General features: G+C 48.8%; 1 protein-coding gene across 1 annotated transcript in view; it reads left to right on the top strand.

Annotated features, from left to right (window-relative positions):
* Window positions 1-360: 360 nt before the first annotated feature.
* The window catches only part of ITGB5 (integrin subunit beta 5), a 58,020-nt gene continuing 38,748 nt past the window's right edge, over window positions 361-19,632 (top strand). The window contains exons 1-4 of the mRNA XM_036386879.2: window positions 361-506; window positions 4,438-4,523; window positions 11,513-11,717; window positions 16,260-16,509. Of these exons, the coding sequence (XP_036242772.1) occupies window positions 401-506; window positions 4,438-4,523; window positions 11,513-11,717; window positions 16,260-16,509 (647 nt within the window). The 5' untranslated portion in view covers window positions 361-400. The remainder of the gene's footprint in view (window positions 507-4,437; window positions 4,524-11,512; window positions 11,718-16,259; window positions 16,510-19,632) is intronic.

Genomic DNA, 19,632 nt, shown 5'->3' with positions numbered 1-19,632 from the left:
ACATGGGCATCAGCAGAGGCAGCCTGTCCGTGTCCGTGTCCGTGTCCGTGTCCGTGTCCGTGTCCGTGTCCGTGGGCCCGGCCGTGCCCGCGGGTCCCGCTCCGGACGGGGCTACGCCTCCCTGCGCGGGGCGGCGGGGCGGGGAGGCGGCAGCGCACCCTCGCCAGCGGGACAGACACACGCACAGACAGACCCACGGACACACGGAGCGACCCACGGACAGCGGCACCGCACGCCGCCCCATCCCATCCCGTCCCGTCCCGTCCCGTCCCGCCGCCCCCGGGCAGCTCCGCGGCGCCGCCCCCGCCTCCTCCTCCCGCCGCCGCCGCCGCGGCCGCACAAAAGGCGGCGGGGAGGGCCCGGCCGGGAAGGGCAGCCCGGCCGCCCCGGCCGCCGCACCATGCCCCGCCGAGGGGGGCTGCCGGCCCCCGCCGCCGCCCGCCGGCCCCCCCCGCTCCTCCTCCTGCGCCTCCTCCTCCTGGCCGCCCCGCTGCAGCCCGGCAGAGGTAAGGGCCGCTCCGCTCCCGCCGCCCCGGGCCCTGCCAGCGCCGCTCCGGAAGGCGGCTTGGCCCCCAGACCCGCCTCGGTGCTCTCCGTTACCGTCTGTGCTCCGCGCTCCTCTCGCCCCCCTTCCCGCTGCCTCCCCCGCCGCCCGCTTTGCCGTGCGCCCGCAGCCGGCGGGACGCGGTCCCCGCTGTCTCCGCTGTCCCCGCTGTCCCCTGCCCGGGGTGGCCGCTGCCGGGGCTCTCCGCGCATCCCCGCCGGCCCCGGCCCCCTCCCGCCTGCCCCCGGTTGCGGGTGGCGGGGAGCCGCGCTCCGGCAGCGCTGCGGGGCACGGACCGCATCCGCGGGGTGTTGCACCTTCGCCTTAAAAAGCACGGAACTGCTATTATACAGCTCGCTCTATGTATATTCCTAATGGGAGCGGCTGCAGCCACTTCTGTTCAGGGTAAGCACTTCCCGGGATGTTTGCCTGAGCGCGGTGTGATAATCCATGGGATGAGGAGCAGCAGCAGAAAGCGTCACACAGGCTGTGCCCTGCCGGTCACCGGTATCCACGCTCCCACCTTGTATCGTTCCTCATTTGCACCCAGAGAGAGGTCCCTGTCCCTCGTGGGGATGCTCTCGGTTTGCACACACACACACGAGAACTGCAGTGCAGTTTGTAATTCTGCTCCAGCAGTACTGGAAATAGGCTTTCCCTCCTCTCTGAGCATTTGGGGAAACTTTCTTATAAGAAGGAACCCCACAAAATGCCTAAGTCCACCATTCGAGTACTTACTCTCAGTGCTTGATATTTTAATGAGTAATCTTAGGAAGAGGCTCATCTTGCAGAGTGCTGTGGAACATAATTGCAAAAGCTCAGGAGAAGCTTTCTTAATTTTTTTTTTTTTGTGTGTGCCTGATCCATGAAAGTGATGGTTCAGTATTGTAGCAGACCATCTCGGGTCTTTTAAAATGCTTTTTGCAAGCACGGATAAAATGCTCCTTTTTCATGCTTAGCTGTATAAAGTGCATCACTTTTTTACTTTTTCTTTTTTTTTATCTGTCTTCCCTAAGCAAGCCAGTACATTCACCTCCGTTCGAGGAGCTGCCCAAACTAGGATTTCTTGCAGAACAGGTTTAAAATGAGGTCTGATAGCCTGGAGCATTTTTATGAGTAAATTTGATGAGTACTGTTCATCAGAGTTTCCTATCTTGCTCTGCATCTGTAGTTTGATGTATTAAAATCTCTGTTGTCTAGTGGGATACAGTCTTCCTCTGCTTTTTTGGGCTCTCCTGCAGCTCAATCCAAGGGAAGGATGTCATTTGGAGATGTTCTTTCTGCTTGCTGGACACTACTGGGCAAAATAAGTAGGGTGCAGGGCTTAGGACTCAGTGGCATCAGTGTGAAGGACTGTATGTGGGCAGTGCAGCTCAGCAATCCAGGGAGTGGATTATTTACCTCCAGAGTAATCCCAGCTAAACCCTGGATGGAATTTTCCCCGTTATGAGAAGTTCAGTTAATTTTTCAGGAGTGGTTTCATTAAATGTACCACAGTCCAAAGAGCAGACTGAGTTCCTTCCAGTCTCAGTGGGTGACTTGCCCCAGCATCTGCAAGGATCTGGACTGGCATAAGCATCATCAGGTCCTTCCTCTGCTGGATTTGGGAAAGACTGCACTGAACCAAGCACAGCAAAGACTTGCATCTGGAAAATCCTGCGTTTCTAACTCCAACTCAGAAAGCTCAGGTTTCAGTCTAAAATTGGAGGGCTTCACAAAGCTCTGTTTTCACAACAATGCTGGAAATGGTTTAGTGTTGCTACAGAGTGGAAAGAAAAGCATACTTGGAAACTTCTAAAGCTGCCACCGGGAGGAATGTCACCCCATGGCTGGCCACAGGAGCGTGGGCTGCTTTGGTCATGGCACGCACTGGAAGGAGGAGACCTTGGTTTTCATTCAGCTCTTACTGTGACTAAGTAAACTCTCAAAAACCCAGCAGTCAGGAATGGAGGTAAATATTTCCATGCGGATGGGCGAGTGAAGCTGTGGGAGAGCCAGGCCTGGGTAGCCAGGGTATGAATGCAAGTATTTGCTAGTTAAAGCCCATTATTTTAGCTGGGTTACCCTGTGCACAGCTGCCAGAGCAGCAGCTCTCGAGGAGAGGCTTTGGGCCATGTTGTAGGGTTTGTAAATGCAAGTGTTAATTGCTGTCTAAATTTTAACTCAGTTGAACAAGTTACATTTTGCTTTATACAACTTATTTATGTTTTGAGCTCTTGTAGTGTCCAGGAGCTGGAATATAACTTTTGAATGCAAAAAAGGAATGAAACGCCTGGGGATGTGGTAACAGCCAGAAGGAAAAAAAAAGCCCACACTCTTAAGAAGGCTCTTGTTTGGTATGAATGAGCCCAAGGAGCCTGTTTGAATGAGAGCCATAGAGAGAGTGCAGGGCTTGGCTCTCTGGGGTTAGAGTTAACCACCTTGTGGGCAGCAGAGACCCGTCACTGCAGGGCTCTGGCACGGCCAGACCTCTGCAATGACTGACAGGACATACTTATCCACTTTTTGTTTTAGTCCAGGGCATGCCAGGTTTTCCTCCAGCTGTCCAGCTTGATTCACTGCTTCCTGTGCTCACAGCTCAGCCCCTTATGGAGTGACCCAGGCAGCCACTGCTTTCCATTTCTTGGTGCAATATTCACATGGGATACAGCAAAAATTCTTCTTCCAAAGCTCTCGTGGCAGAAAGTTCTTGGGTCAGGAGAAAACTTCATGGGACTCTTCAGCAGCTATTGGCAACTCGCGGAATCTGCAGATTACACCCAGCAGCAGCGTGGTGCGCTGGTATCTGCAGATGCAACTGGCTGAAAATAGAGGCCTGACAATGCTTTTATTGACATTTGGGTTGGAAAAAATAGCAGATTGGGAGTTCAAGCCTGAGGCATTTCATTTGGAGTGTGCAGCCTCTGTGCTGAAACCTCGGTTGAAGATTTCTTTAATCATTTATTGACAGTGGAAGTTAATAGCTGCACCCGGGGGAGCTGGGCCATCAGTGGTGTGGAAGGGCACATTCATAGCCACAGGCATGCTTGAACAAGCTGCTGCATTCAGAGCCCGTACCATTGATGTCTACTTTGGCTGTACTTGTGTGGTTCAACTTCATTTTTAAAGCCCAAAGTGCAAATTGTGGATTTTGTAAGTGAAACCTGCTCGGGACCCCTTGTGCTGCCAGACACCAGGAACCCAGGAGCAAAGAGCATCAGCCTGGCTGATGCCCCTGCTGGGATCACAGGCAGGGAGAGCCAGTGCAAACACAGTGCAAGGCTTAACCTGGATATCCTGTGGAAATGTCTCTTGTAGTAAAATAAAAGTAATGTACTGCAAACATGAGTCCACTGTGAGAATCACCTGTGTGGGAAGGGAGATGAGTATGTTTCAAGAGTGCTTTAATATGAAAATTATGGGGAGAGGCCCTCCCCATATATTCAGCTAGAAAAAATGAGAAGATATGCCTAAAGATGTATCTTCAAAAGTCAGCATCTTGGGCTTTTGGACAGCCAGCTCCATGTTTCAGAGTGGTCAAACAGTTATTGAATTTTGCCTACAGCAATGGGGGTGTTTGATTAGGCATATGAGTAGCTGGACTCTTTGATTTACCAGACACCATTGAAATGGAGTAAAGAAAAATCACCAGATTCAGTCATTTTTTAGAGGTTCTCAGCACCCCAAAGCAAGTTTCTGTCCTTTTCATTTACCTTAGGGAAGGAAAAGAAAACAAGACCTCCTTACAGGTGAAGAGAGATTTACGGCTTCTCCTGCCTTTTAGGCTCCTGGGAGATTATTTGCTCTTGTTTGGATTTACAGTGTGTTTAGCATTAAGAATGTTTCAGAACCCTCCTAAGCCCTGTTTTGGAGTGGAATAACCATTCAGCCCCCACTGTTTTCTCTTGCTGAAGGTCTCAATCTGTGCACCAGTGGAAGCGCCACGTCCTGTGAAGAGTGTCTCCTCATCCATCCCAAGTGTGCCTGGTGCTCCAAGGAGGTAGGTGGGCACATCTCGTTTGACTTCATGCTTTTTGTAGTGCTGGAAGGGAGCTCTTTTCTCACCTTGCCTGTTCCTGACTCATGCCACAAGGGGTGAGTGAGGGCAGAGGATGCTCCATGCCGAGTGTATTTCGGGTGTATGGGACTCCTCAGCTCTTTGACATCATAGGAAATAAGTCTCTGACCCCACTTTGACCCCCACACACCCTCACAGAGCAGCACTGTTCCTTCAGTCCTTCTGCCCCTTCAATTACCTTCTTGTTTCTGGTGGGTGCTGGGTTCCTGCATGGGCTCTGTGTTACAGGGAGCCTTGCTCCAAAGCTCTCTCCCCAAAAAGCCCCAAGCCCCTGGCTAGTGTCCTGCTACGTGTCCCTTGTCGTGTGGCCTGGCATGGGCTCTTTGTCTGTAACAAAGATAAATTCTCCTTTCTGAATCTATTGTGTCATTTTGGGGGGGTGACCCATGCTTCTGGCATTGGTGCCAAGAGTTTCACAGAGTAACTGAGCACTTCAGAGGAAAATACATCCTTGTGCTGATGCTGATGCTGCTCACCCATAATTCAGCTGCACCTCCTGGTTTGTGAGCAAATACTTCCCCCTGCTCTCTAGGGGCTGCTCATGAGTTTAGGTATGTGTATATATATATATATGTATATGTATAATCCCATATATGTCTTATCAAGCAGACTTACAATTTCTAGAGAGCAAGGTGTGTGAAAGCCCTAATAATGTTTGATGCATAGAAAGCAATTGTCTGCTTAGTGCAGGTCCTAGGTATTCAGGAGAGAAGTATGGATGCTTTCAGATGCATGGAAAAGTCTGAAAAACGGGCTGGCACAGCTGCTGTGTCAGGAACCAGTTTTGGGATGGGAGAACCCCAGGGCTCTAGGTGATCTTGAACCTCTGGATGGGCATGGCCAGTGGTGATGCTGTTCTGTTCCCTGCTGGCCCTTATTCCTCTAGTGTGGCCATCCCTGTCCCCTTCTGGGCACTCACTTCAACTTCCAGCTGCAGCTGGTGCTGCTGAGCTGAGGATGCAGCCTCTGTCCCCTCTGCTCTTCCCCTCCCTCCTCCTGCCAGGCCTGCCTGGGGCAGCTGCCAGCTCCAGGGCAGAGGATGGGGTTGGGATGGAGGATGGGGTGAAGGTGGCTTCCAGCCCCTCTGGTTTGGGTCTCGGGGGGTGCCCCAGGCCCTGTGTCTGTTTCAGTGGATGTTTCACTGGTAAGCACAGCTGCAGCTCTCCAGGGAAAACCCCGTAATGCTACAAACACCACGCTGCTGCCTGACAGCGTCACAGCTTCCTTGGGTTGTTTTTTCCAGCCAGGCAATTGGTGTGCAGAAGGGAAAGGGTAAAGCAATAGATCTTGCTTCTGAGACATCTTGTAAACAGCTGTAAGAGCTCCTCTTCCAGCCAGCTAATCTGTGGTGGTGAGACTGGATCCAGGAACGCTGGCTATTAAGCTATGGGTACCCAATAGCTTGTGCTTTTCTTTGGTTTTTTTTTTTCTTACTTGGCATCAAAAGACAACTTTCTGCAGAATGCTGCTAGTGGAAATGTTTATCTGGTGGTCACTGTGACCACTAATTGTACTAATGGGACTGGCAGCCTGACTCTTATCATGCAAACAGGGTAGTTACTAAAAAAAAAAAGAAAATTCCTGACTGGAATGGAGGGGCCAAGGAGGAAGATGGGTGTTTACAGGGAAGTCCTGTAATACTTCCTGACCTTTAGCCTGCAGAAGCTATTTAAAAATACACAGTTCAAGGTGTTTTGTGCCAAGAGCTATGTGTTCAAAAGCTGCTGTTCCTATTACATGCTACATGCTAAAGTTAGCAAGTACTTATCCTAATTCTGTATTTTTTGTATTTTTTTTTAGAATGTGCTCTTTGAAACTAATTATTTCTCTTTAGCTGAGATCATCAGGTGAGGTAATGGGATTTCCAAGATACCTGGAGTTTTTCAACTTCAGAAAGTTTTAAAGTAATATTATAAACTCTATAATATCTGCCTTCGTTTCATAGTCATTTCACCACCTTATTCCCCTTCCCTCTGCTGCAGCCTAGTCAGGTTTATTAAATTTATTAGATAGCTCTTAATGTGTTTTCCTTAGCTTTTCCATTGGCTGCAGTTTGCTGTCTGTGTTTCCTTGTTGCATATATGCCAGTCAAATTTTATAGCTCTGCTGCTCTTTAAATATCAGGGGTAAGATATTGGAGTGTGTTCCACAGATGGCAGCTGTGTTGTAGTAGAACCTCAGTCAGCTGATTTGTGTGTATTTTGTGCTCCCTTTGCATTTACTTTACAGGTTTGTGAGCAAATTGGGCCAGCTTTTATCGATTTTGCAACCAAAAATTAACATTTTTGTCAGGAAATATATATAGTAGAAGTCTATCAGTACATGTATAATTCTATATATAATGTATACAGTACGTTTAGAGATGTCTGTTATATGGTATATATATATGTATGTGTGTATATATATATATATATATATATATATATATACATTGTATAGTTATATATATAATTGCATTGTGTAGTTATACGTATAATTGATCTTCCTGCATATGTACCCCTTCTTGTATTTCCTTTGGGGAAATACTTATAAATATTAGATATTAAATAAATATTAAATAAATATTTGGAGAATAATATCACTTGGTGGTACCATCATACCAGTTTTTTTGGGAGCTCTATCCCAATAGTTTCCCAGGAGGAATAAAGTTTCCTGAATTTACACTGCCCTGCATTGTGAGGGTAAGGGGATGTGTACAGATAGGTCTTACAGCAGAGCAGGCAAGGTGCTCTCACTTTATGACTGCCACCTCCTCACCTGTTGGTACAGGGTGCATCACGTCCCCTGCCTTGGTTGGGCTTCTTTCCACTCCTGCTTGTGCTCAGCATCCCTGTTCCCATCCAAAGGGGTGATGATGGATGAGCTGAGGATAGCAGCTTCTGGTGTGCAGCAGCCCTAGAGCCTCCCAGGGCTGCTGAGCTAACCACAGGTCTTTGGGCTCTTGGAAATTTGGGAGCAGGCATCGATTCTGTTGGTTTGTGGAAGAATACCTTGAAAGGCAGGCCTCAAGGGTGGTGATTTCAATGGCACTTAGAAGAGGAGGTGTGAATATGTGGCCTTAACCATCACCTGAGCATGCTTGAAACAGGGCTCTCTGAGGGAGAATGACTCCTGGTGTGATGGAGACTGCTGCAGCCTGTCCATCCATGCTGGAGCTGAGGAACCTGCAGGGTCTAGGAGAGGCTGGAAATGATGAGAAATTGCTGACGTGGTGCTGGTGAAATATTCTGACTGGAAGCTGCACACTGGCCTGTGGGGTTGGTGTATCTCTGTGGCTGCCTGGTTTTGCATGTGTGGGACCACAAGAGGATGCTTGTGGAATTTTTTGCAGTGACACCTGGCTGCCCAGGCTGAGCAGGATTTTTGGGTTTGCTGGGGAGAACAGGGAGCTCAGGAAGTGGCTTCAGTTCTATCCTCTGAGCTGCCAGGGCAGGTGTGAAAGAAAGGTTGGGGTTTTAATTGTGCTAAACCTCCCTGGGGTGATTGCAGGGGGTGAAGCTCTTCAAAAGAGCATTTAGGAGTACCAGTGTGGGGGGGAAATGTCACCATTACGTTTTCTTTTTTGAATCTTTGGGGAGCAATGTACCAGTGTGCAGAGGCTCCTCTTGTTTGTTGGATGTGTTTTTTAGGTGGATGAACTGTGTTCATCTGTCCATTACCTATGTGGATGCATTTATGTGTGTAGATGGAAACCAGAGATACACATTAATTAAACTGCAATGTCCTTTTTGAGTAAGTGAACTGAAATTTCCCCAGTGGCACCCTCTGTTTTCCAGCAGGTGCTTTTACCCCATCCTCTTCCATCTCAGAAATGTATGCCTAGAGAATGAGGAAAGAAAATCAAGGATGTTCCTAAAGGGAGCATAGCATATCAAGTTTTTATTTGTGGTGGTTTTTTTCTTTTTTAAACGGAGAAAGTGGGCATGTTTCAGGCAGAATTAATGCAGAACTGGATTGATTAAAGCAAAAAATTATTGAGACTTTCAGCAAAAGAGAACAGGATGGGCTGAATGGTAGGGACATACCCAGTCAGGAATTAGGTATTAGATACAGTGAGTGCTATTCTCCATTTTTATAGCATGAGCCAAGCAATTTGTCTTAAAACTGTCAAACTGATGAGCATGTAATTGTCACAGTGTTGTCTCCATTCATCCTGTCTGCCTGTGTGCATTCCCCTTTGTGAGCTTGTTAGCACTGACCAGGGGCTGGAGCAGCCAGAGTGACTGACAGGGGCTGGGGGATCCATCTTCCAGAGTGCTCCTCTGGGGCACAAAGCAAAGTTTGGGGTGGTTCCCCCTTGTGAGGGGCATCTGCTGCATTTCTTGCCCAAGCAGGCCTGCAGGCAGGTGATTGGCAGATCCGTGGGCACATTGAATCGCTTCACTGACCCCAGGGTGTTCTCTGCTTGGGGAAAATTGGGGTTTGGACCAGTGTGCTGTGTCTGAGTTGCTGTGGGGCTGCCTTTTGGTGTGGTTTCTCAGGAGCTGTCTGGACCTGTCCAGACAGGTCTGCTCATCCTTTTTCCCTTTACTGAACCCCAATGAGCCTTGATTTTCTGTGTCACAGAAAACTTTGCACTAGAGTTGGATGTACCTGGTATGCCCCTGCTCAAACCCAAGCTTTGGGTTTGACCTATGGGTGTTTGTTTGCCGGGTACAATGGTGATTGCTGGGACTTTCCCAAGGCCACTGTCACCCTCCTGCTCAGTGTTACTCTGCCTGAGTAAGAAATCAAGATAAAGTAGGGGGTCAGTCCTGCACCCCTGGGTGCTGTGCTGCACCACCCTCCCCTCAGGCATTTGTACCCCTGAGGGTGGATATTTTCTTCCACTTCAGGTAATATGGCTTTTCACAGGACAAGAAAATAGCTGGGTTTGATTGGAGCTGCAGGTTAGCAATTGCTGCCCTTTGGCAAGTTCTCTGGACCCATTTTAGAAGAAAGTTAGAGAAAATTGCTGGATCAAGCAAGGGGAACCTGGAGGAGTGCAAAGGTACTGCTGACCTAAGAGCCTAAGAGTTGTGTAGGGGCTTTCCTACACACCTGACCTCTAGGACTTCTTTGGAATCTTTGGAGCAGACCCTGGGAAGGCTTGGGAACACCTGATAGAAGCTGTGGTTATGTGAGCAGCCCTAAATATTGTCCTATTTGGATGCTTCTCTCCAATGTTAGTTACTCGAGAGTAACTACAAGTTCCCAGCTGTGCTCCTGGGCTGTTTGTGTTGCTTTTTGCAACACTTTTTTGGAGTGTCCTTTCTAATAGGTGGCAGCAGAAATGAGCTGGCAGGGGTGTTCAGCTGGAGCTGTGGTCTGGGTGCTGGGAGAGCAGGAGAGCATCTCCCCCTGTTGCTGGGTGGATAGGTCCAGGGGAGCACCTGGACCCCACCAGCTTTTTGCTGGTTTCAGGTAAAACCACATCTGGGAAAAACTCTTCTCCAAGGCTGCCTGAAATGTGTGTCTCTGAAAGGCTGGGCCTTGTTTTCAGTTTTGTGAGGGATTCTGATTTTTATTTTGTCATGCTGGAGATGATTTAAATAGTCCCAGTCCTCCTTTTTTGGAAGTTCATCTGTTTACACGGCACGTTCCAAGAAATTTGTGTTCGTATCCATCTGATGTGCCGTCGTCGGTTTCTTGGCTGGACCCTGCTGCTGGATGCTGGAATGCAAATCTCTCATTTTTCAAATAGCATTGGGACCTTGTAGTGAGAAAAATGCAGCTGCAAGCCTCTGTCTGTGTCCCAGGGCCCTGTATCCAGGCTTGTCCTTGAGGGACCCCTGGAGATCACCCCATGAGGATCTGTCAGGAGCCTCTCCCTCCTTGATGTCTCCTGTCCTCTGCCATGCTGGAGTTTCAGCAGTAAGTGAGGTTCATTCAGCCCCACACTGGTTTTGGCTGAGCAGCTGAAGGAGGGGCTGGCATGGCTGCAAGCATCTTCTCTGCATTATTTCATGTCATATTAGTCCCTCAGCCCTGGAGCTGAAGAGTGTTGTCTCTATTGTTGTAGTGCAGAAGTAAGTAGGAATCGACTGTTGAAAACCCAGTAAGTTTTGGGCATGTGACATGTTCCCTTTAGCACTTTTGGGGAGGGAAAAAAAAAGGCATTCTAACAAACAGGCTCTTGCAAAAGGGTGCATTGTGTTCCCGGCTGTTCCTGAGCGCTGCCCTGCACAAGGCTGCTTTGTGCACCACGCACGGGGCTCGCAGCGAGGGCTGGAGCTCTGGGATGGGTGTTGGGAGACTCCTGGCCATCCTGTGGGAGGGGGCCTCTGCCTGCACCTTGCTGCTTGAGCCTGACTCTTTGTGGTTGGCACAGTCTGCATTTTCACCAGCTCCTGTGAAGTTTCTCCCACCTCCCTTATTCCCCACACAGTGCTTGTGTGGGGACGTGTCTCACCCAGGGGAGCGGGAGCCACCAAGCCTGTCTTCAGCTTCACATCTTTACCTGGCCCTCTCTGGGTTGTTGGGTTTGTCCTGCTTCCCTCAGTGGCACCTCCTTGCTCTTTCTTCTGTCTTTTGGAAAGCTCCTTTGAGATGGTGCATGTGCATAAAATAAGAGGGATGGCAATGGGCTGTCCCTGCAGCAAACCAGGTGCTTTGCTTTGCTCTCTTGTGGCCAGGGCTGGGAACAGGTGCTGCTGCTGTGGCTGGGCTGAAAACACAGGCTTAGGTTTCTGTTTCAGAGCTCTGTGAGCAAACTCAGTGTTCAAATCCTCACAGAACTTCCTTTTTTGGTTGATCCCTTTGAAAGGCTCAAGGCTCAGTGCAGGCTGCTTCCAAGAACAGTCACCACAAAGGACACCAGCTTCTCCTTGTCATCACCTAGTTGCCAGATACCAGCATGTCAAAACAAAGCCCCTGCTGTGGGATTGATGCATTCCCCTCCACTTCCTTTTTGTCCCTTCTTCTCCCCCCAGGATTTCAGCAGCACAAAGTCCATCACATCCCGGTGCGACTTCCTGCAGAACCTGCTTGCGAACGGCTGCGCCGGAGCCATCGAGAACCCCAGCAGCAGCATCAGCGTGGTGAGGAACGTCCCCCTGAGCAGCAAGGGCTCTGGCCAGAGCCACCTGGATGTCACACAGATCACGCCTCAGAAGGTCGCCTTGAATCTTCGTCCTGGTGAGTCCCCAGCGGCTCTGTGGGGTGTGGGGGGAGGGAGAAAGGGTGGCCAGGACGTGCCAAGAGCAGGGTGTAGCTTGTGGCCTTGTAGCCCACTAAAGCAGGTGACTGCTGGCCCCTTCCATACCTTTGAACTTTGCTGGTGAGTCACAAACAGGTTTGGGGCTGAGGGATGTGTCCTCCATGAGAGGACACCGCTGTTGGGCAAAGTCAGTCTAAGCCCACCCACAACTGCTACCAGAAATGGTTTTAACACCTGCGTGTGTCTAGGAGGAACCTGCTCGGCATCAAAATGGCATCACTGTGTGGAAGGAGTTAAAATAACTTTGGTTCCTCTGCTAAGCTGACAGGGCATGACTCTAAACTGAGACAGATCCTTCTATAAATTGGAAACAAACCCACATATCTGTTTTCTGTCAGTATGCAAAAGAGCTATGGGATCAAGGCAGAAGATGGAGATTTGAACTTGTGACTCAGGCCTTGGACTGTAGCCAGGTCTCTCTTTCATTCTCCTGAGCCATCACTTTTCTTCAATCTCTTCCTTTTAATTAAAAATTAGAAGGGAACAGCTCATCCAAGCTATGTGAGCATGCTTGTTATCAAAAGTTTTTGCATGGTGGGGGGAGGCTTTAATGTGGGTTTAGAATTCTTGAAAAAATTTGGCAGCTGACATTTCTGAGGAGGGAAAAAAGCTCTTTATTGCAAAGATAAGAAGCAAATATAAAAGCTTGATTCATTATAAGCGATTGGTGTGGGTTTCTTAGGCTTACAGTTTTGTGACAGCTCTCATGAGCATACAGAAAAGAGAAATATTGATGTTTTACTAAAGAAAAACAGGGGTTTGAGCTGGTGCTTATGCTATCAGTGCTCTCCCAGAGCCTGCCAGCTGCTACAGGAGTTTTTGTTCTAGCTGTGTAAGTTAGAAATTGTCATGTTTTTCAACTAACTTCCTCAGCTGTCATTGGTCAGACCCTCAAATCTAAAAAAATTTTCTTCAAAGCCTTAAAATCAGATACCTGAGAGCAGTCACCACTGTTCATACATTTGCATGCATGGCTTCTGCCACTGAATGTTGTGTTAAAAAAGGGAACAAAAGGGAGTTGTTGTTACTGCTGTTTCTTGAGGCAATTCCTGACAGAAAGGGCTGGCTCAGCTTTCTCATCTCATCTCCTGTGCATCCACCTCCACACACAGTGCCTGGTGCTCAGCAAATCCTGCTTTGCCAGTCCCCAGCAGTTTTGCCCATCCAATGTCCACTGCTCCAATCAGTGGCAGGGTGTGGGGATCCATCTCCCTGTGGCCTCCTGGGGTCTGGCTTTTGGAAACCTTGGGCTGCACAGGGCTGGTGTGCTGCTTCTGCCCACCCTTGTGGGGACCACACTCATGGCCAACCTCAGTTCTTTGTGATGGAGAAACCCTCCAGGTCTGGGCTGAGCTGCAGGAATCATCCTGAGGACCCCCACAGCAATTCCCACTCTGAGACAGTGAACTCCTCTCCCTGTGCTCCTCTTGCAGAGCATCACAATCATTGCAGGAGGAAGGACAAACCTCGATGTTTGTGATAGTATCTCCCATTTTTCTTCTCTTTTTGATGTTGGGCAACACTTCACCTTCAAGCTGATGACTTCCTAAACCCTTGCATTAGCAGGCCCAGTTTAAATTATCCATTGATCCTTGAGTTTGGGAGAACAGGTTTCACCCTGTGAACCCAAGACAAAAAGGAGACGACGTTGATTTAATTTTGGGCACGAGGGGTGTCCTGTTTCAAAGACAAATTCACGTAGTCTGTGGCGGTCTGTGGCAATGGTGATCTTTTATTCTTAGACCACTAAGCAGAAGCAGAAGGGAGTGGATTGTCAATTGTTTGCTGTTCCCACCCAGGCAGTTTGATCTCATCATCCTGTGGCAGAAGTCACGTCCCCAAATCTGTGTCCTCAGCTAAACTCCAAAGGCCTTAAATTGATGTTCTTACAGAGTAGCTTTTAGACTGAGCATTTAGTTTTTATAATATTGCTTTTTAATCTGGAGCCCAGCAATAAAGCAGCATGTCCTAGTTAAAAGAAATAGCAATAGTGTAAACAGACTTAAAAAATTAATAGATGCAGCTGTGTTGCTCATCAAGCTATAAGCCTCACCAAGCAGGAATAAGCTGGATAAGCATGATTGTTGAGTTTATGTCCTTAAATTGACTAAAATAATTTTTTCCAATTTCTGTGCTGCTTCTGCATGATGGTATCCAAGAAAAATTTCTGAATTAAGCTCAGAGTTTACAACTTGTCAGTAAAAGCCCTAAGGAGAGGATGGTGGCAACAGTATGTGAGGAAGGAGGGGGCTGGATTATCCCTAGAAGTAATACTGTCCATAGAGAATAATAAATTCTTTTGCTCTTACATACATTAGCGATATTTTCTCTGACATAATTGGTTTGTGCAGTTAAGAGTGAAAGAAGAACCAGCCACAGGATCCTGTTGGTTTTGGTGCTTCTCAGGGACTAATAAATTCGTAACTATTAAGAGAAGCACGTTTGATCACAGCATCCCAAATACCCTTTCTGGCAGGAAGAGCAGTGTTTTTGGAAATGAAAACATTGCAAAATACAGAGGACACATCCCCTTTTTGAGTGGGAAGAATATGTAGGAATTAAAAATATGGGCATGGGAAAGAATTTTCCCAGATTTAAACACATTTTTGCCGCACTGAATTAAAGTCAAGCTTACAATCACAGTCTTTTACCCTGCAATCAGTGCTAACAGTTTTTGTGCTACATGAGTTGTGTTCTTCTTTGTTCCCCCACAAAATGCAAGCCAGGTATAATGTGAGGCCCACCTGGAGCACCTGCTGCACTCCACATCCCAGCCCTGTGCCCTGTCCTGCTCCTGCTGGACAAGAAAGCTGGGGAGGGTAAGGAGGAAGGAGGAATATTTAAGGCATGAGGTTCTTGCTTCCTACAGCTGGGCATTATCTACATGTGTGTGTTTGCACATGGTGCCTCCTGCAGCCCTGCCTTTCCCAGGTGGGGCTGCAGCAGATTGCAGGGAAATGCTGAAGGAGAAGGAGGGTGTTGTTGTTTGAGGAGCTCTGGCTTGCTGCAGCCTGACCCCAGGTGCCAGGCAGGGCTCTGGCACCAAGGCTGCAGAGCCCCTTGTGCTGTGCATTGCCAGCATGGCAATTTTGGGATGCTGTTGCTGCTGTTGGACTGGAAGTAAGTGGGAGCAGCTGTGCTGCTGTGCACAAGGAGGAGAACAATAAAGCAGTTAGGGAAATGTTTTCACAATACTAAAAAATGTGAGTTCCATTTCTGGGGAAGAAGAGGGGAAGCCACAAGTGTTTTGCAGAACCTGCCACTGCCTCAAGTTCAGCCTTGCCCTCAAAGGGCTGGGAGAGGTCAGAACTGGGAGCTTGGTTTTGAAAGGATCCAATTCCCTGGAGCTGAGACCCCAGTGAACTGGAAAAGGGGCTAATTTGGAAGCTGGGAGCATGGGATCTCCAAAGCCTGGCTTGTGAGGTTGGGGTTTGTGGTTTTATTTAGACCCCTCCCTCAGCAAAGTGAAAGGCAAACTTTTGCCACCTGCTGTCTGGGCTCCACCGAGGTCCATCTGGTGTGAAGCTGAGCTCACTTTGGGGCCACCTCAGCTTTTCTGAGGTGTAGGTATTGCCTGTGGTGGCCTTCCCTGGCACCCCTTCCAGAGGGTATCTTTGAAAACCAGTGGGGCAGAGGAGAAGGTCAGGGGCAGGCTTTCCTCTGCTTCTCCTCACATCTGCACAACCTGTGACTCAGCCCTGTCAGCTCCTTTCCTTGTGCTCATCGCTTCAGGAAATTTCACCTCTGCCTCAGGGCTTCCATGGGTGACCCTAACAACTTTCTTTTTCACTTCCCTTTTGCCCTGATTTCTCCAGCTCCATTTTTGGGGGAAGCTCCTTTTCAAAGGTGTTTCTTCTGTGTCTGCTTCACCTTGACTTCCCTGCACAGCTCAGAGGATATCTTGCATTCACTTCATACTGGCTATTTTTTTCTGATCCTCTTTTTCTGCTCCACCTCCTACTGTCTTTTGTGCAGGACTTCTTGGACTGCTCCTGGTTTTCTTTGAGAATATCCTCAAGTAAATGTGGGCAGGGTCCCTGTTGCAGTAGTCCATGAAATACCCATTTAAGGTTCACCCTGCTTTTCTTTCCTGTTTTCTAAGGAAACATCCCTGGACTGCACACTGGGCAACAGTGTTTTTCATGTGTCCCTCCCTTAGATGTTCTCTCAGATGAGATGGAAAGACCCTCTCTGATACCTCCAAAGAGCGAAAATAGAGACAAGCACTCCATGTCTTTTTCTTGCCAGCCAATATCCTACATAGCTTAAGAGGACCCAAAGTCAATACCTGTTTTCCTGTTAGTCCTAAGGGATGTATTTGGAAAAGCTTACCGCCCTCACCCTCTTCTTTTGAAAAGCGATCTCTCTGCTCTGCAGGGGGAAAAATAAAAGTGCGTTCTGGATTTTTCTGTGTGCTGGGATTTTGCTGCTCACCGTGGCCACCGTTTGTGCGCGTGCAGGTGACCGGACCTCGTTCCGAGTGCAGGTGCGGCAGGTGGAGGATTACCCCGTGGACCTCTACTACCTGATGGACCTGTCCCTGTCCATGAACGACGACCTGGACAACATCCGCAACCTGGGCACCAAGCTGGCCGAGGAGATGAGGAAGCTCACCAGCAACTTCCGTCTGGGCTTTGGCTCCTTCGTGGACAAAAACATTTCTCCTTTCTCCTACACGGCGCCAAGATACCAAAACAATCCCTGCATTGGGTAAGTGCTGGGTGCACCTGGAGGGGCAAGGTCTGTGTTCGCACTCTTCATGTGCCTTTTTGCTGAAAATAATGAACCACACCGCAGCCCTGGCTTTTGGGAATGATGATGATACTTGAGCAATTCAAAATAGGACAGCTTCTAATTTTGCTGTGGCTGTGGGGAGATCTCTGCATCTGGACATGGGAAACTGTTGTACCAGGGAGCCTAAAGCTATTTTTAAGTACCTGAAAAGGATGCAGACATTGCAGGCTTTTTTACAGCCTTTAAGGAAAAGGAGCCAGAGCCAGAAATTCCTGATTTCTGATCCTAGCTCTGAGTCATACTTTGGCGTTGAGTAAATCAATTAAGCTTTTTGTCTGCATTTTACAGATAAGGAGACCAAGGCAATGTAACTTCTTCTCAACAAAAGTGTTTGAAGGAACTGAGATTTGCTATGGCCTATAGTGCTGATTAATGAGTTTTTGTAGAGTGTTTTTACGGCTGCAGGAGGGTTTTTTCATCTTTATTGCTGTGGAAGGAAAGCAAACTGGTAGTTACAAAAGACACAAATGATGTGGTTTACTTTGTGGTGATATGAGAGCCTTCATCCCTTTATTTCCTTTTTTTTTTTTGCTTGTGTCTTTGCAAGTGTCTTTTTGTTTGCCTTTTAACCACCAGAGTTGGGATCAAGTCCATTGAATTGAGGATTATGCCAGAGCGAGATTGGGTGTAGGGAAGGGTGTCCAGGCTCACATGGGTTTGGGTGTTGGCACTGAAGGATGGATACAGCAGCAAGTGCCCTCCTGGGAGACTGTCACCACTGACACCTTTGTATTCCCCATCTTCACCTCATCCATCAGTGAGTGCTTCCTAGTCACCTAAGGGCAGCGAGGAGAACCCTTTCATTTGAGCCATTTGTGGATACTTACATTGTAAGATCACCTCATGCATGGATGCCAAGCTCTGTGCATGCTCTGAGAGGCAGATAAAGACAGCTTGCATCAGCTGTGAGTTTCTAGGCCAGCTTTTGGCTCTGACCAAGCATTGGCAGCTCACTGCACATTGCTTGTTGACCGGACAAAAATTTTCTGTATTCGCTTTTCACCAGTTCTGTCCAGAGTGGAAAGTCAAATGGATTTTTACACTGAAAACTCTTGCTTTAATCGTGAGGCAAAAGTGACCACACTGAGCCACGAAGGTGTCTCTGCCACGATGGCATTACAAACCACAATCTTCATACAAACCACACTCTTCGTAGTGCTTCTCCCAGAAATTTGGCATAGCCTCCGAGGGATCCTCTGTCATCTCTGTCCTCCTCAGTCTCTGACACCTGCCCTCAGGCTGGGGACAGGCTCCAGCTGGAGAAATCTTGGAAACTTTGTTTGGCTGGTGTGTGATTTAATTGGTGTGACATGGCTTTTGCCAAGTGAAACAGAGTGAAACATGCAGGAGGAGATGGGTGCAGAAGGAAGAGAGGATGGAACTGGACAACTCAGCAGCAAAGGTGTACCTGAAACTTCCAATGACCTTTAATCAAGAACATCCAGAGCTGTCACCTCAGCTTTTCCCACCATGATCAGGCTATCTGTGTTCCTTTGGCTTTACCCACGTGGTTGCTTTTCTTTCTGTTGGTTACTTTAAGCCAGCCTGGTCTTAGGAAAACATTTAGGAAGGATTGCCCATGGCAGCTCATCTGGTAGGTGCTCCCTTCCAGGTGCCATGTGTCTCCTCTTCATCCAAACCAGGGGTGCTGGCTCCCTGCTCTCTGATGGAATCTCCTTCCCCAGCCTGCTCTGTGTGGGGGCTCTGGCTGCTGCCACATGTCCCTGGTGAGCAAGGTGGGTTGTCAGGCGTGGTTTTGTTTGCAGATATCCCTATCAAAACAAACTGTTCAGCATCTAAGAAAAGCTGCAAGTAAACTCAAGCTGCAGTGGTCCAGGCTCTCCCCTCCTCTTCCTTGTGGTGGTGACTGACTTGCAGGTCTGGGTGGGGTGCAGCCCTGTTTCCCTTGTCTCCCTCATCACCCCTGCTCCTGACTCAGCATCCTGGTGGGGTAAGGGCAGCTTGCTGAGACCCTGCAGTGAGAGGTTTCAGACATGGCAGACTCCTTGCCTTGCCCTGGGCATGAGCACAGTGCAAGTCTGGACGTGGATCATGGATCAAAAGGGATGGCTCTAATTGCCAGCCAAGCCCAGGGCAATGAGACCTGGCCCACAGTTAGGGGTGTGTGTGTGTGTATGGAAATCCCTGCTTTGGGGTCCCTTGTGAGGAATTTGAGTTCTCAGTGATGGTAAATTTAAAATACTCCTTTGTGTAAAAAGCCTCTTGCAACTTACCCATAGTGGGTCATGTATCAGCAGAAGCTTTTAATTGTACTCTGGGTTATATGTTTAAAGATAAGAGTGAATTAGTGCCAGGCCAACTCCTTTTTAAACACATTTCTTCTTAACCCTTCCCATCCCTCTCTCCTGCACACACTCACTGATTTCCCATGCCACAGGAGCTGCTCTGCTGAGCTCTCCAGGTGAGCACCAAAACTGCCTTCTCATGGTTTTGTATGGGAAAAAAAAAGGTTTCCTGGTAGCCTGCCAAGATATTTCTCTGCCTTAGGGTGCCCTTCCCACCTTTCTGCTCCAGTGGGAAGCACAGATTGTGTTTGCTCACCAGCTTGCAGGGAGAGTGGGGAGGAGGCTTGAGCTGGTGTTGGTTATTACTCCATCTCATACTGGGCAATTGCCAGGTGCCTGGTGGTGTGCAGTAAGTGTAGGGTGGTTCAAACTGGCAAGAAAACTGGATGACACAGTGAAAATCTGTACTGCAGAAGAGGGGAAAGCTGGTTCTTGGCAGTGATACTCCTGCCCTTTGACACCAGCCCACAGGCTCTGCAGGTGTGGGACACGGCTCCCATGGCCCTCCTGGGCTGCTGGGGAGGGTGGATCTGCCAAAATGCAGCCTCCCTATCACTGGGTAGAATCCTTGGCTGCAGGTTCCCAGTGAAAACCACTTTGAGTGCTGAAAGTGCAGAGCTGCATGGCCCAGGGTGGGCTGGTGCTCAGTCTCCACTCACATGGTACGTGGAAAGAGATGTTCAGTCCTGGTGGGATCTCTGGAAGCTTCAGCTTCTGAAAGCCCTTGAGAGGA

Source organism: Molothrus ater, chromosome 7 (genome assembly GCF_012460135.2).
Source record: "Molothrus ater isolate BHLD 08-10-18 breed brown headed cowbird chromosome 7, BPBGC_Mater_1.1, whole genome shotgun sequence".
In the NCBI taxonomy this organism is placed as follows: domain Eukaryota; kingdom Metazoa; phylum Chordata; class Aves; order Passeriformes; family Icteridae; genus Molothrus; species Molothrus ater.
This window is presented reverse-complemented; position numbering and strand designations above follow the sequence as displayed.